The sequence below is a fragment of the Ailuropoda melanoleuca genome, chromosome 6 (genome assembly GCF_002007445.2).
Source record: "Ailuropoda melanoleuca isolate Jingjing chromosome 6, ASM200744v2, whole genome shotgun sequence".
NCBI classification, from domain to species: domain Eukaryota; kingdom Metazoa; phylum Chordata; class Mammalia; order Carnivora; family Ursidae; genus Ailuropoda; species Ailuropoda melanoleuca.
This window is the reverse complement of record NC_048223.1, coordinates 57,494,618-57,511,957: the sequence shown is the minus strand read 5'-3', so window position 1 is coordinate 57,511,957 and position 17,340 is coordinate 57,494,618. Positions and strand designations below refer to the sequence as shown.

The 17,340-nt window shown below is 41.4% G+C and overlaps 1 protein-coding gene across 2 annotated transcripts in view; it reads right to left on the bottom strand.

The window, feature by feature from the left end:
* TOMM20 (translocase of outer mitochondrial membrane 20) overlaps positions 1–17,340 on the bottom strand; it is a 41,601-nt gene that overhangs the window by 11,537 nt on the left and 12,724 nt on the right. Inside the window, exon 5 of one of the 2 annotated variants that reach the window (XM_034662500.1) lies at positions 14,545–15,084. The exons of the other annotated variant lie outside the window; for it this stretch is intronic. Within the exon in view, the coding sequence (XP_034518391.1) occupies positions 15,040–15,084 (45 nt within the window). The 3' untranslated portion in view covers positions 14,545–15,039. Of the gene's footprint in view, positions 1–14,544; positions 15,085–17,340 lie in introns of those variants that run through there. 2 annotated transcript variants of the gene reach the window in all.

Genomic DNA, 17,340 nt, shown 5'->3' with positions numbered 1-17,340 from the left:
ACTGGCCTGCTTATTCAGAATCTCCGTTCAGGGCCAGGGAGGCAGGAGTCGCAGCCAGGAGCGCGTGGTACTTCCCTCCAGGCCGCCGGCAGGGACGCCACCAGTAGATGGCGCAAGAGCTCTCCTTCGCGCCTGCTTTGGGCCTGCTGCGCATGCTCCCCGGGACTCCCGCCCAGGCCTCCGCTCGCCGTGCTGCTCGTCACCGATGTGCCAAGTTCCCCCTTCCCACCTCGAGAAGGGTGACAGCCTGATGCCCACGGTCTTCTCCGTCCTCCTCCTGACTTAAAGCACAACCGCATCTCTGGCTACCTGGCAGATGACCTCACAGCAGCCAGCGTCAGAACAGCAGGTCTGTGCACTCGACCAATGGCAGAGCAAAACTAGATGGGATGCTGGGAGAAGGGAGGAATATGTTTTTGCAAAAAATATTACCTGACACATACTTTGCTGATACTTCCCTCTCAGAAAGACTGGCCCAGTGTCCACGCCCTCAAGTCCTATGCAGTGGAGACTGGATTTCCTCGTGGCCCAGCTGGTAGCTTTAAATCATTTTCAGATCACCTGTTACTTCTTTTGTTTTGTGGTGACACACCACAAGGGCACAAAATATGACCAGCTTGCAGATGCTTGAAATAGAGTCTGTGGCTGACAAATTCATCCTTGAAACACTCGTGTGTGCGACCAGAACAGCAAGTCAGGAGCCACAGCTCCACAAATGAAGAATACTGTCTACAATTAGCCTGACCCAGAGCCCTTTGAAAACTGGACAGGGGAGATGTTTTTTCTTGACTCACTGAGAGCCTATTCCTTTACCTGTAGGATATCTGTCACCTGATTTTCAGCATGGAATGAACTAAAACTTTCTAAACTGTAAACTATTTTAAGCAGGTCAGAGTATTATTTACGATGGGTGTCTTCCAGGCATACTGTTGCTCTAGGGCTAATGTTTGGGAGGCTGGCCTAGAGGGTTCTGGACCATCTTTATCACATACCTTCAGTCCCTCTGAGAAAGAAGTTTAATTTGTGTATCTCTGCTTTGGAAGAAGACAGCAGCGCTAAAGAACGAGAATGTAACTGAGCAAACATAACCTTCACTGTATGTTGTGTTGCTTAGTACACAGGGACCTGTTTCTTTCCTTTTTTGAGATGGGGGAGTCTGATGGGTTTTACTAACAGCCTTTTCTGTCAGACTCCACAAACATTTTTTTGTGGAATCGACATCTTTTTAATTAAGAGGAGGACATTCATCAGGCTTGCTGTCCTCAAAGCATTATGATGTAGCGTGACCTGTGGCAACAGGCTTGAGCACCTCCCACCCCCTCCACCCCCAGCTGAACACACACAGGCCCATCAGGAAACCTGCCTCAAAATATCCAGTGGCCTTAACTAATCAAAGGGCTCCTTAAAACTAGGCACAGGTACCAAAAAAGGAAAATTCCATTGCTCCCATTACCTCCCCGCTTTAAGTAGAGCCCCCACCCACTGTCTCCAGGCAGATAGTCTCTCCTCCACTGTCCTGCCCGCAGCTCCCTGCCTGCAGCTCCCTTGCGGTGCATTCAATAAACTTCTCTTCTTTGTTCTGCCTCAGGTGAATTCTTTCGCCATTGGCTTCCAACCCATCGGGTTGTCCCACATTTGGGGGGCCCCCATCCGATCAGGAAAGATACCACACTGAACAAGTCACTTCACAGTTCTAAGTTCCCACGTGTCCTCTGTTAATATCCTACCTTCCTCATAGCTTTGAGAATTCAATGATAAAACACCTAGAGCTGTCAAAACATTACACAAATGCAGGTTTATATATTTTTATGTTGTAAAAGTAAAGAGAGTGTAAGATAAGGGAACACGATTACGAATGATTCGAATGATTCTTAAAACAGCATCAGAGGCCTTGTAAGATTAGTCTAAAACTCTAGGGGCGCCTGGGTGGCATGGCGGTTAAGCGTCTGCCTTCGGCTCAGGGTGTGATCCTGGCGTTATGGGATCGAGCCCCACATCAGGCCTCCGATATGAGCCTGCTTCTTCCTCTCCCACTCCACCTGCTTGTGTTCCCTCTTTCGCTGTCTGTCTCTATCTCTCAAATAAATAAAATCTTTAAAAAAAATAAAAAAAAATAAAACTCTAACAGAGGAGGTATCATTAACTTCCAGCTCTTACTTCTCTGAAGCACAATCTTAGGAATCCAGAATATTCTAAATATCTCTTAAAGGATCAGAGTTGAGGAATGTGGCCAGCCCTGAAAAGGAATCCCTGAGTTAAGTGTCCTAGCAGCCAGCTTCCCTTGGAGAATAGCCTTAGGCACATCTTTTGGCATCCAAGGACTGGCTCACCCAGACAAGCTGACTGAAAACCACCCTGCAAACCCAAGCACCTCAGATTTGACCAAGCTCAAGGCCCCCGGGGTAAGGTGACACAAGAAGTCAATTGCTCTGAGGTGATTTTGTCCAACACAGGGACATTCCAGAACCTCTCTCAAGAGGCAGGGTAAATGTGAGATGCAGAGATAAGAGGACATTCCACATATCCTGAAGGAAGATGTGCTATCTAGGCAGCCGGAGGCCTACAGTGCCTCCCAGATAAGGAGTCCGTGGAGCTGACTGAGTGACTGTCCAGTGTTGAGATGAGTTTGTGTTTTCTAACCTCCCCACTTCCCCCTGATGAAGAGAAGAAAGGCAAAAGAAGTGTAGATAAAATTAAATTTCCTTACAACTTGCAGCCCATTGACAAACAGGACAGGCAGAGTAGGACAATCCTCAAGGAGTTCACATCGGAGTTAATGTTAATGCATTGCTACAGGCAAAAAGCAACCTTAGCTTGACAGTAGCCAGACCTCCAGGATCCTGTAAATCTTCTTTAACACAGGAAAACCCTTTTGGAAACTTCCTTTATCTCCACCCCTCCCCCCTAACTTATATATAATCAGTCACTCCTCACAATCCCAGTGCAGCTCTTCCAGCCCATGTGTCCTGTCTCCATGCTTAAATAAAAACACCTTTTTGCACTGAAAATGTTTCAAGAATTCTTTCTTGACCACTGGCTCCCGGCACTTCCAGAAGCATCCTGACAATGCCATCACCTACAGGTTTCACGTGGATTTTTCCATTTTCTTAGAAAAGAAGTGGAATTAATACTATTTTTCTTAAGCAACTACAGCAAGATCTGTACTCCCTTCTGCAGAAGGGCAGTTACACTTGGCAAAAGGAAAAAACATCTAAATTCTGCAAATTCCCTGTTGGAAGTCCCTTCTTATTTAGAAAAAGTGCTGGCTGACCATTTTGTTTCTATTAGAGAATCAACAGAAATACACTCCTTCACAGGCCCAACTAAAATAAAAAGCCTGTGGACTGACAATTTCTCCACATGGAAATTAAGAGTCAGAACACCTGTCACCCTTCCCACCTCCTCCACTCCAGGGAAGTCTGGTATGCCTGTGTCTCCTCTCAAAATCAAGGACTCTGGATCCAGGAGCATTTAGGAAGAAATCTCACGTTTAGCAGACAGGTGAAAGCATTAACAGAAATATCTGAATACTACATGGGATTGTCTTTCGTAAAAATCAAAGGAGTTGGGGCGCCTGGGTGGCTCAGTCAGTTGCACTTCAGCCTTTGGCTCAGGTCATGATCCCAGGGTCCTGGGATGGAGTCCTGCATCAGATTCCCCAATCAGTGGGGAGTCTGCTTCTCCCTCTTGCCCCAACCCCCGCTCTTATGCGTACTCTCTCTCTCTTGCAAAAATAAATAAAATCTTAAAAAAAAAAAAAATCAGGGGCGCCTTAGTGGCTCAGCTGGTTAAGCATCTGCCTTCAGCTAAGGTCATGATCTCAGGGTCCTGTGGTGGAAACCTGCAGCGGACTCCCTGCTCAGCGGGGAGCCTGCTTCTCCCTATCTGTCTGCTGCTCCCCCTGCTTGTGCTCTCTTGCACTCTGTCAAATACATAAATAAAATCTTTTAAAAAAAATCAAAGGAGTAAAAACGTTTTGGCTGACTTTTCACCCTATCCAGAAACTTCTGTTCCTTTCTAATTAAAAGATTCCGTGTTAAGGCGAGCCCAGAAAGGCAAGGCATTTCTAATTTTTTTGTCAAGTACTAGAATATTTTAATTCAGATCAAATTAACAAGACTGTCCATCCTCTTGATTTCGGCTCAGTAAATATTCACTGATGAGGGAACGGAAAGCCAGCTGAGGACAAAGCAGAAGCTGACACCCTGCAACCTGCCCCCCACCCACCATGTATACAACATTCCTCAGGCACTCCTGGCTGCCCTAAAGGACAAAGAAACAGTTAATCTATAGAGACCACAATCTTGCAAGACTTAAGTCTCCCTCAGTTTACAAATGTCTTAGCAGTTTACAAGAACAAAGCTCTCAGTAACCTAGCTTCCAGAAGGGAATGTATGTAGACACAGTTAAATTTCCTTACTACCTACAGCGCATTGACAAGTCCTTGAAACAGGCACGGTGACATTCCTCTAGGAACTAAGCTGCCTTGATGTTAATACTTTGCTAATGGGCAAAAGGCAGTCCTAGCCTAACCCCCTCCCCTCCACCAAGATCCTGTAAGTCTACTTTAATGTATAAAAATTCCTTTGGAAACTTCCTTTCTCTCTAACTGCCCCCCCCATACGTGTTGGCAATCATCCCCCCAAGCATATGGCCCACCGATACACATCTGAAGGGTCTCATGACTGAGGCTTTATTAGATGGTAATAAATGACCTATTCCCAACAATAACTAGCCCCCTCAAGGTCCTGGAAACCTTGCTTCCAAAATTCCTTAGAGACTTACACTACCCCTAACCTCTCCAAATCTGAAAGTACATAATCAGCCACTCCTCATGACCCCAGTGAAGCTCTTTCTGCACACAGGTCCTGTCCCTGTGCTTTAATAAAACCACCTTTTTGCATCAAAGACGTCTCAAGAACTTTCTTGGCTGTCGGCTTCAAACCCTAATGTCTATTCCTACATCAGTAATTAGTAGCTTTTAAAAGAGATGTTATCACTCCTCACAACCATATGCTTTTTATCCTTCCACTTACCCCTCACGTGTCATGTCAAAAAATTGTTTATATTTATTTCATTGTTAAAGATTCCTAGCCAACTTTTGCCCATCTGGATTTCCATTCATTAAGTATTTCCTAAGTACTTAACTATGCTTTATGCTGGGAAACCCAATCATCAATAAGACATATGTATTTGGGAGTGGCCTACTGGGAAAATGGGATGTATTACTAAAAAAATTACAGATCTTGGTAAGAATATCCCAGGGTTCTACAGACTCTCCCAATAGAGGGCACCTAACCCCACCACTGGTAAGGCTTCACTAATTATCTTTCAACCTGAAGGTAAAATCAGTGAGGGAATGGCCTATTGTGTCTATCCAGAGATCCCTGGCAATAAGCATAGTGCCTGACCCACAGCACAGGACACATCATGTGAGACAAGAGAATGACAGCTAGAGAGGAAAGCTTCGCCTATGGGGGAAGTTTGTTCTGCATGATCAAAGCCTATGTGCTGAGTGTTTGAAGAGGGAGGAGGGCATTTGAGGAACGAAGCTGGAGAATTAGTCAAATCTGATTACAGGGGCTGTGGCTGCCACACAAAGAAAGGACATGTTTCAGAGCAATTCCCTGGGCAGCAGAGCAGATCAGAGGACGTGAGGCTACACAGTAACTGGAGACAAATACCCTAAGAGACTGGCAGTGAGGCCAGAGAGAAGTGGAACAGATCAGACACAAACTAAGAATAGAAGCGGCAAGGTTTGGTCACTGATGGAATGTGGTGAGTAGGTAACAGCTAAGTGGAGGACAGCTCAGAAGGAGCCTGTTTAAGGGAATAAATTCAATTCTGTACATGTCATTTGAGGTGCCTGTAGATATCCATGTGACGCTAAGCAAGCAGAAACCCATACCCACCTGGGCTTGGAGGGGGGTGCGAGGAAGAGGGAACGACGACACGACATCAGGGACAGGTGGCACTGAAGCCAGAGAGCATGAAATCATCCACGAAGAATGGAGAAGTTAGGAAGCAGTTCTAAATGAAACCGAATTTAGGAGAGAAGCAAGTTCTAGCAGAGGTCCCACTCCCTGCCTGGAGTCCCAGCTCCCAGGCCCAACAGCTAGACTGCTCTAGCTCAGGTTCATCCCAGCCCTCCGAGTCAACGGGCTCTCCACTCTAGCCTTTCCAACACTCTGGCCCTGTCATCTGCTCCAGTCTGTGACAGCAGCTCAGGAAGTCATGGTGTGCCCTGCTGAAGCATTAGCTATATTTGAGTAACTTGGGAGGGGGCACAGAGATTATGTTAGACAATGCAAAGTTATAAAGCAGAAAACAAAAAAACTCTCATTTTTAAAAGAGATAAGAGATCATTTCAATAATGTTTTGTGCTTTTAACTGCTCAGGCTCTGTATTCTCTGAAGAAATAAGCATCCATTCTATGTACAACTTGAATTATATAATGGCCATTTTGTTTTGTTTGCTCATTATGTCTCTCATGTTTGCTAAAAAAGTACCTACATTCTTAAAAAAAAAAAAATCACCCCAACTCCTTTACCCTCTCTCTCAAAGAGATAACAAAGTACAGTGCTAAGTTACCCTTAATTCAAACCTTAAATCTTACAGTCAACTAATCTTCAACAAAGGTGCCAAGAACACACAATGAGGAAAGATAGTCTTCAAAAAAATGTGTTGGGTCAACTGGATATCTGCACATAAAAGGATGATGTTGAACTCTTTTACCATATACAAAAATCAACTCAAAATGGATTAAAGATTTACGGAAACATAAGACTTGAAACCATAAGACTCTAGAAGAAAATATAGGGGGAAAGGTTCTTGGCGTTAGTTGTAGTGACGATTTTTTGAATTTGAGACCAAAAGACAGGTAACAAAAAGGAAAAACAAACAAGTGGGACCACATCAAACCGAAAAGCTTATGCCAAGGAGACCATCAACAAAACAAAAATTCAATCTACTCAATGGAAGATATGTGCATATAAAATACCCAATAAGGGTTTAATATCCAAAATATATAAAGGACTTATGGGGTGCCTGGGTGGCTCAGTTGTTGGGAGTCTGCCTTCGGCTCAGGGCATGATCCTGGCATTATGGGATCGAGCCCCACATCGGGCTCCTCCACTGGGAGCCTGCTTCTTCCTCTCCCACTCCCCCTGCTTGTGTTCCCTGTCTCTCTGGCTCTCTGTCAAATAAATAAATAAAATCTTTAAAAAAAAATATATATATATATATATATATGAAGGACTTATACACCCCAACACCCCCAAAACTTATAATCTGATTAAAAATGGGCAGACGACCTGAACAGAAGACATACTTTCAAATAAGACATTTTCCCAACAGACACATACAAAGATGTTCAACATCACTCATCATCAGGGAAATGAAATCAAAACCACAATGAAGATCACCTCACACCTGTCAGAATGGCTAGAATCAGTAAGACAAGAAGTAACAAGTGTTGGCAAGGATGTGGGGAAAGGGAACCCTTGTGCACTGTTGTATGGACAGGAATGTAAATTGGTGCAGCCACTGTGGAGAACAGTATAGAGGCTCCTCAAAAAGTTAAAAATAGAACTACCGTAAGATCCAGTAATTCCACAGTTGAATATTTACCCAAAGAAGATGAAATTACTAATTCAGGAAGATGTATGCATCTCTCTGGGTTCACTGCAGCATTATTTACAACAGCCAAGATACGGAGGCAAAGTACGTGTACATCAACAGATAAACGGATAAAAAAGTGGTATATATACACAACAGAATATTACTCAGACATAAAAAGAATGAGACCTTGCCATTCGTGACAACAGAGATGGACCTAGAGGGTATCACGCTAAGTGAAATAAGTGAGACAGAGAAAGACAAATATCATTATTTCACTTATATATGGAATCTAAAAAACTAAATGAACAAATGAAAAACAGAAACAAACTCATAAATACAGAGAACAAACTGGTGGTCAGCCATGGGGTTAAAAGTACAGGCAGAGGAACATAGCCAATACTGTAATAATGTTGTGACTGACTTATTTTATAATTAGAAGTTTGTACCTCTTAATCCCCTTCACCTATTCCACCCATCCCCCACCTCCCTCCCCTCCGACCACCACCAGTTTTTTTTTTGTTGTTTTTTTTAAAGATTTTATTTATTTATTCGACAGANTCAGCCATGGGGTTAAAAGTACAGCAGAGGAACATAGCCAATACTGTAATAATGTTGTGACTGACTTTTTATAATTAGAAGTTTGTACCTCTTAATCCCCTTCACCTATTCCACCCATCCCCCACCTCCCTCCCCTCCGACCACCACCAGTTTTTTTTTGTTGTTTTTTTTAAAGATTTTATTTATTTATTCGACAGAGTAGAGACAGCCAGCGAGAGAGGGAACACAAGCAGGGGGAGTGGGAGAGGAAGAAGCAGGCTCATAGCAGAGGAGCCTGATGTGGGGCTTGATCCCAGATCGCCGGGATCACGCCCTGAGCCGAAGGCAGACGCTCAACCGCTGTGCCACCCAGGCACCCCACCAGTTTGTTTTCTAACTACACTTATCATGGTGAGCATTGCATGATGTGTAAAATTGTTGAATCACGATGTTATACACCTGAAACTAGTATTACTTTGTATGCCAATTATGCTTCAATTAAAAAAGTAAGAGCAAAAAGGAATTTACAAAAATGACTTGAAAAAGAATTCTGGTTTCAGATGCTGTAAGAAATACTGTAAAGGTGAAATTCAGAATTTTGAAAGCCAAATATTAAATACTTTCATGTATACAGTGAAAACATAAACAGATGGGACCACATCAAAGTAAAAGGTTTCTACACAGAAGAAACCATCCACAAAGTGAAGACAACCAATGCAATCAAAGAAAATACTTGCGAACGACCTAATAAGGGGTTAATATCCAAAAAAAATGAGGAATGCCTACAACTCAACAGCAAAAAATTCAATAATCTAATCTTAAAATGGGCAAAGGACCTAACAGCCATTTTCTTCCGAAGCCATGCAAATGGCCAGCAAGTGCTCAACATCACTAACCATCTGGGAAATGTGAATCCTGCTCACTTCTGCAGCACATACACAAAACAGTGTCAACCGCACACCTGACAGAATGGCTAGTAACACAGTCAAAAGGCAAGCGTTGGAGAGGATGTGGAGAAAAGCAAGCCCGCTGTGAAGTGATGTAGTCACTCTGGAAAACAGTATGGACAGGTCTCAAAAACTTAAAAAACAGAACTACCAAATGATCCAGCAATCCCACTTCTGGGTATATATCAGAAATGAAATCACCATCTCAAAGAGCACTCTCAAGTTCATTGCAGCACTGTTCACAAGAGGCATGACAGGAGAGTAAGCTAAATGTCTGTCAGTGGATAAGGAGATACATAAAATATAACAGATGTCTGTGTGTATGGGATATTCAGCCTTAAAAAAGGAAATTCTGCCATTTGGGACATGGTTGGACCTGGAGGATATCATGCGAAGTCAGATAAGCCAGACACGCAAAGACAAATACTGTATGTTCTCGCTCAGAGGTGGACTCTAACAAATCAAACTCGTGGGAAGAGTAGAATGGTGGCTGCCAGGAATAAGGGGGTAGGGGAACTAGGGATATGTTGAACTAAGTGTACGAACTTTCAGTTCTGAGTTCTGGACATCTAACATATGGAATGGGGACCACAGTATTGTGTACTTGAAACCTGCAGAGTGGATCTTAAGTATTCTCACATTACATGCCTGAAGAATTACGTGAGGTGATAGATGGTGGTATTGTTTATGTCCACATACACCAAAACATCGCAGTGCACACTTTAAACACACAAAATCTTAATTTATAAATCATATGTCCATAAGGATGGGGGGAAATCCTGAACCTTCCATTTCCCATGCAACCCTAGGCAGGTTTTTTAAGCTGTGAAAGGGGAAGGACTCCTGTAGGAGACTAAGGCATCTGAGTGAATTGAATCCATTCTAGAGCCCAGGTGTTTCTGTCATCCTTTGTATGTTAGTGAATATCAACAAGCACAATGAGACGCAGAGGTGGAGGGAGCTGTCCTGGTTTGGGGTGCTCATGCTAATCTGAGAGGCTAGATCTACTCTTCCTGAGGAGCCAACAAATGCCACTAATGCTAATTCAAGTTGGGTTCGCTACTGGAGTCCTAACTGTAGAGGAAGCTTTTGGAAACTACCATAGGGCTCTATAAAAATGGTAACTGATGTAACTGGTTTATAAAATAATCAGTCTCTAAGACCACAAAGTTGCCCTCTTCGAACGCTGAGTAGGGTGACCAAGTGCAGGCACAATGTGAACACTGTCCAGAGGTCATGAACGAACCTGTTTAACTTGCCCAGGGACTCGTCTTGCGTGCTACTCTGGGCGAACGGAGACAGGTTCTGGTTTTTGAACTTCAAAATTACCCACTCTACTGAGGTACAAACTAAAAAGACCAGCCCTGCTGTCTCATCTACTCCTTAGGCACCAAAGGCAAGGCAGGGCTACATGAATTTTAAGAACTCAGTGAAATTCCAGTGGGATCCAGTTGTTCTTCGGGAACACACAGATCACATGCTGGCACTTTCCACATGCCATCTTTTTCAGATCAAGCTCCAGCTCAACCACAGCCCCTCTTAAGCCATTTCTTCTCCATCCATTCCCCCACCCATCACTTCTATACCCCTATGATTGCAAAGTATTTGACTCCTCTATCAATACCAGTGGAAATTAAGAAAGGATTTAGCACCTCTGTAATGCCTCCTGGACTGTTTCCAGAACACAGTTGTTATGTAGCTATCAAAAGTGAAGGAAAAAAATTACATATATAAAACGTCCTGGAGACCTTTTATCTAAAAAAGGAGAAAAATCCATTTGATTTGCCGGAAGACACAAATATGGAATAAAAATTTTAGAACAACTAAAATGCTCAGGGAATGTTAATTTCTGCTTAACTGAGGTGTCTAGTTGATGGGCTGTTTATAGAAAATATTCCTAAAACACATTTAAATGGACTGGCCTATATTGAACATAAAGTCTGATAATTGATGGTCTTTATGCTTCAGATTAGAATGAGTACCAGGTATTCTTAATTAATTACATTCTACCCCCAGTTAGCTGGCTTTCTCTAATTACACATTTCATTTTAAGATTTTATTTATTCATTTGCGAGAGACAGAGAAAGGGCACAAGCTCCTAGGAGAGGCAGAGGCAGAAGCAGACTCCCCGCTGAGCTGGGAGCCAATATGGGGCTTGATCCCAGGATCATGACCTAAGCGGAAGGCAGATGCTTAACCATCTGAGCCACCCTGGCGCCCCTACACATCTCATTTTTACAGGAGAGAGTGCTAAAGTACATTGACGTTAACATGGCTGCTATCCCGTAATAATTTCCTATTTATGTTTTCTACACCACTACTGAGTGTTGCTGTGTCACATTCACAGCAGGGTCCCAGACCAGCGGCCCACTAAAACCTGGAGACTTATTAGAAATGCTAACATGGGGCACCTGGCTAGTTCAGTCATTGGAGCATGTGACTCTTGATCTGGGGTCCTGAGTTGGAGCCCCACACTGGGGGGAGAGTTTACTTAAAAGAAACTAAAAATGAAAATATTTTGGGGGCTCCTGGGTGGCTCATGATCTCAGGGTCATGAAGTAGAGCCCCATTTTGGGCACGGACTCTGCTTGAGATTCTCTGCCTCTTCCCCTCCCCCTGCTCACACTTTCTCCAAAAATAAATAAATCTTTAAAAAAATATATTTTGATTTAAAAAAAGAAATACTGAAATATGATCCTGCTGAGACCTACTGCCCAGCGATGTGTTTTAATACTCTTTCCAGGCACCTGCTCAAGTCAGGAACTACTGACAGGAAAGCACAGGTTCTTAACCTGGGATCTGTGAATCTCCTGAAGTCAAAAGCAAATGTGCATTTTCCTGGGACAAGCTGCACAACTGTCAACTGTCACTTCTCTAAGGGATATTTACCTAGAAGCAGGTACCACCACTGTGAATCAAACTGAGAATTCACTTCTGCAAATATTCACCGAACGGAAATTTTCTCCAAGCCCTTTAATATTTACTTAAACAGTTGAGGCACAAGCAATAAAACTGCATTTTTTTATGTTACAAGAAAGAAAATTTTGTGTAACATCTGCATGATATACTAATTTTCTCAAAATCTTTTCTGTAATATTTAATACTCTGGTCCATAAGTTGGTTCAACAAGGTCAGAAAAGCAAGCATAAAGATGGTAAAAAATATCAACCTTATTGAGGGGTAAGAGGACTCCAACATTCGCCGACTGCCTACTATGCCCACTGTCCTAGGTTTTATGTACTTAACATAAATTCTAGTTATCTGTTAACAGGACAGCACAGAGTCTGCCAGGTAAGCACATTTTAAGCATACTTTCACCTTAAGTACATACTGTGGAATCAAACAGCTCCTTCCCAGGGACTAACATGCACTAATACATATTTCCAAAGACTTTATATAAGCATTCAAAATTAACACATGGGCACATTCAGGCTGTCATCATTCTGATTAAATCCTGGGTCGAACACCATTTGGCCAACATCATCCCTACAGCCAGGCTCCATCACGGTGTAAAAATTTAGATAGGAAACCATGTTGGCAATATGTGCCTGGGGGAACATCTTGTTTGGGCTTTTTTTTTTTTTTTAAAAACTACTACCACCTTTCAAAAGTGGCACCTAATAATTTTAAAGCACAAAAGCTGTCATTTTAGTAAGAAAATGACTGCATAATCAGCTCCACTGGGAAGATAGCACAGCCTTTTCAACAAGCATTAGATCAAAGCTGATTATTTTTCAGAAAACCCAGTGATACCAAGCTTGGACTACACTACAATTCTCAAGGGTATACAGCCTTCATACCTTCTCCCAAAGCTAAGTAGACTGCTCACTCCTTCAGCTAGTCCTTAGCTTCTATGGGTCCATTCCTCCCTTGCCGAGCTGTCTACCCCATGCTCTTTTCCCCCTTATGTTCTAACTCTGACCTATATTCTGAATGCTGTTGGTCTGAATACTCCCCTCTGGCTAGGCAGAGTACAGGACAAAAAGACTGTTTCCTATTTGTGTGACCAATGACCACTACACTGCTTTGGATTTGGGATCTATGAGTAAAACTGACTAACTAGAATGTTTACACTGGTCACCACCCTATCTCCAGAGAAGAGTAGGCAGGATGCAATAAAAAACAAAACAAAACATACTGTTTAAGGGTGCAGGATCACGAACCTGGAATGTACATGAGGAAGAGTCCTGAAATGTCTGAGTTACGCAGTCTGATGTTCTAATTTTATAAATGAGAATACTAGGGGTAAATTCAGAGATGTAATGTGACCTGCCAAAGGCCATGCGGCTGTCCGGAAGCAAAAACTCAGAACCATACTCCAAACTCTTTCCTCTATATCCCAACCTCAACAAAAACCCAAGGTTAAGGAAAATTTGTAAGTAAATTAAGTTAAATATGTAAGTACACTGGAAAAGTCTTCAGGATCTCTCCAGATTTTTAGACAAAATAAAGGCAATGTATACAGGGAGGAATTGTTACTCAGTTCAACAGATGATAAGTACCAAGATCTTTATTCTCAGACCTAATGTTCAATCTGTGACTGCAGATAACAAGTCACTATTTTGAGAACACCTCCATTCTTTTCAAGTCTTCAGCCACAAGGTTACACCTTATTCTCAATCATAACAAGATAAACGAATCAGACTGAAAGAGGATTAAGGAGATACACTGAAGATAAGCAAAGGCCAACAGAACAAAAATTTTACAAGCTTATCATCCCAGTTACCCTAAAAGTTAAGTTTCCGATTTTTATATGACAGAACCATATGATTTCAGTGAAAATNAGAACACCTCCATTCTTTTCAAGTCTTCAGCCACAAGGTTACACCTTATTCTCATCATAACAAGATAAACGAATCAGACTGAAAGAGGATTAAGGAGATACACTGAAGATAAGCAAAGGCCAACAGAACAAACATTTTACAAGCTTATCATCCCAGTTACCCTAAAAGTTAAGTTTCAGATTTACAAGAGTAATGACAGAACCATATGATTTAGGTGAAAATCAACCCAAGTTAGATCTTTAAAAAAAAAAAAAAATGGGGAGGGATCAATTCAGAAATACTAAGTCAGGCAAGCATGCAAACTTCAGAGCATAAAAAAATGCAAGGCCTGGTTGTCCAAACAAATATATTCTTCAGGAGAAGTGAATTTGAAGATGCTAAACAGAACCAAATGAAGTAAAAGCTGAAACGGACACTTCTCTGAATTAGCAGACCAATCCCCTCATTTTTTAAGTGAGAAAAGAGGGCAGATAGTAATTGGTGAAGCTCCATGGCTAGATTAAGGATGTACATAGATCTAATTCCTGGTGCTATTTGCAACTACATACATCTAAAATACAAGTAGATAAATATCCAGAACACATTAAGCCCACCGATTTAAACATTTCAAGACAAATACACAGGGAGAGGGTGAATTAATACAGCACAGCAGCACATCTCAAGTATTTAAGAGATTAAATGAAAAAAAATAATCTCTCAAAGATTTTAATGCTCAGTTTTGATAAAGTTTCCATCCAATTCTTTTATGTAGAACAAATGTACTAGCTTTAAAAAAAAAACGTGCATTCTTCAGCTTTCTCCTATACGTTTTTTTGCCTATCTTTCAAAACTAAGCACTGAGTATTTTTAACATAAGTAATGTGATGTTATATGTACACTTTAATTGCACGTTTTAGGAATAAAATAAATCCATGATATTTTGGTAACTCATAGTGTATTTATAAAATGAAAAGCTTGCTATCAAAATACACTTTTCACTGGGAAAAATAAATAAAACAAATGAATGGATCTACACAAAGTAAAAACCGACTTTGGTAGATTTCAGTGTAGGACAGTCCATAACAAGCCTATTTGCCCTTTTCCCCAGAGCTGCTCATCTTCCGACTTAAGATTTTAAAAATATTTTTAATTGAGATTATGTTGACATTTTCTCATTCCACATCATCTTCAGCCAAGCTCTGAGCACTTACAATTCTCTGAAAGAGAAAAAAAAAAATTTAATTTTTAAAAGTCCTTCGTAGGAGGCAAGAATATCCAGTGGGAAAAGACAGTCTCTTCAATAAATAGCAGAAGAATGAAACAGGACCACTTCCTTACACCATGCACAAAAAAGAACTCAAAATGGATTAAAGACCTAAATGTGAGACCTGACACCATAAAACTCCTAGAAGAACACAGGCAGTAATCTTCTTGGACACTGGCCTTAACAACATTTTTCTAGGTAGGTCTCCTCAGGCAAGGGAAACAAAAGCAAAAATAAACTATTGGGACTACACCAAAATAAAAAGCTTTTACATGGCAAAGTAAACCAACAAAATGAAAAGACAAAATAATGAACTGGAGGGTATCTGTAAATGATACATCTAGTAAGGGGTTAATATCCAAAATACATGAAGAACTCCTACAACTCAACACCGAGGAAAATAATAATCCAATTAAAAGCGGGCAGAGGACCTAAACGGACATTTTCCCAACAGACACATGCAAAGATGCTCAACACCATTAAATCATCAAGGAAACGCAAATCAAAACGACAATACAATGTGATATCGCCTCCCACGTCAGAATGCCCAGAATCAGAAAGACAAGAAGTAACAAATGTTGGTGAGGACGTGGAGAAAAAGGAACTCTCATCCATTGTTGGTGCAAATGTAAACTGGTGCAGCCACTGTGGAAAACAGTAAGAAGGTTCCTCAAAAAATTAAAAAATAGGAAAACCATATGATCCAATAATTCCACTGGTGGTTATTTATTTACCCAAAGAAAATGAAAATATGGGGCGCCTGGGTGGCTCAGTCAGTTAAGCTTCTGCCTTCAACTCAGGTCATGATCCCAGGGTCCTGGGATTGAGCCCCACATAGGGCTCCCTGCTCAGCAGGGAACCTGCTTCTCCCCCTCCCTCTGCCCCAAAGTCACGCTTGCTCTCTCGAATAAATAAATAAAATCTTTAAGAAAAAAAAAAAGAAATAAGAAAATGAAAATACTAATTCGGAAAGACGTATGCACCTCCAGGTTTACTGCAGCATTATTTATAATAGCCAAGATGTGGAAACAACAGTGGTGTCCATCAACGTATGAATGGATAAAGAAGTGGTAAACAGGGACGCCTGAGTGGCACAGCGGTTAAGCGTCTGCCTTCAGCTCAGGGCATGATCCCGGCGTTATGGGATCGAGCCCCACATCAGGCTCTTCCGCTATGAGCCTGCTTCTTCCTCTCCCACTCCCCCTGCTTGTGTTCCCTCTCTCGCTGGCTGTCTGTACCTCTGTCAAATAAATAAATAAAATCTTTAAAAAAAAAAAAAAAGAAGTGGTAAACATATACAATGGACCAAGAATGAGATCTTGCTATCTGCAATATGGATAGACCTAGAAGATATTATGCTAAGTATTATTTCACTAAGAAAAAGATAAACACCATCTAATTTCACTTGTTTGTGGAATCTAAAAACCAACAAATGAACAAACAAAAAAAAGGAGGAAGAGATGCAAAAATACAAACTGGTGGATGCCGGAAGAACTGAAGTGGGTGGGGGGATAGGCCAAATGTCTGAAGGGGAGTGAGAGGTCCAGGCTTCCAGTTATGCAAGGATAAAAAGTTATGGGAATAAAAAACACAGCATAGGAAATACAGTCAATGATCATGAAATACCGTTGTATGGTGAGACAGATGGTAGCCACACTTGTGGTGAGCAGACCATAATGTACAGACTTGTCAAAACAGTAAGCTGTACACCTGAAACTAATGTAACACTGTGTGTCAACAATACTTCAATTAAACTAAAATTTTAAGGGGAAAAAAAAATACGTCCTTTTTATTCAAAGAATCAAATCTTGTTAAGTTTACCCATTCTGAGATTTCAATACTTAACACTTCTAAATACTGTTACAAAGAAAATAATGATCACACTACTGTCAGTCCTATTTCAAAATCCAAGGAAGGATAACATTATACTGTTTTACATGTTAATCAATTATATAACTAAAACCAAAAAGAATTTAAGGTATCTTTTCACTCCCATATAGACTAAGAATACTGATTAGCACTTTACTGGTCATTCTATGCTCCTAACATTTCCCTTTTTGGCCTGAAAATGCTCAGTTATTATACAAGAAGGAATACAGTAATTCCAAAATTAGCAGTTGAAAATATTTCCAGATGACATTAAGTTAACTGAGTAAAGGAGGCCGTTTTTACAAAGAGGAGTTCCGGTTTCATCCTTAATTCATCCATA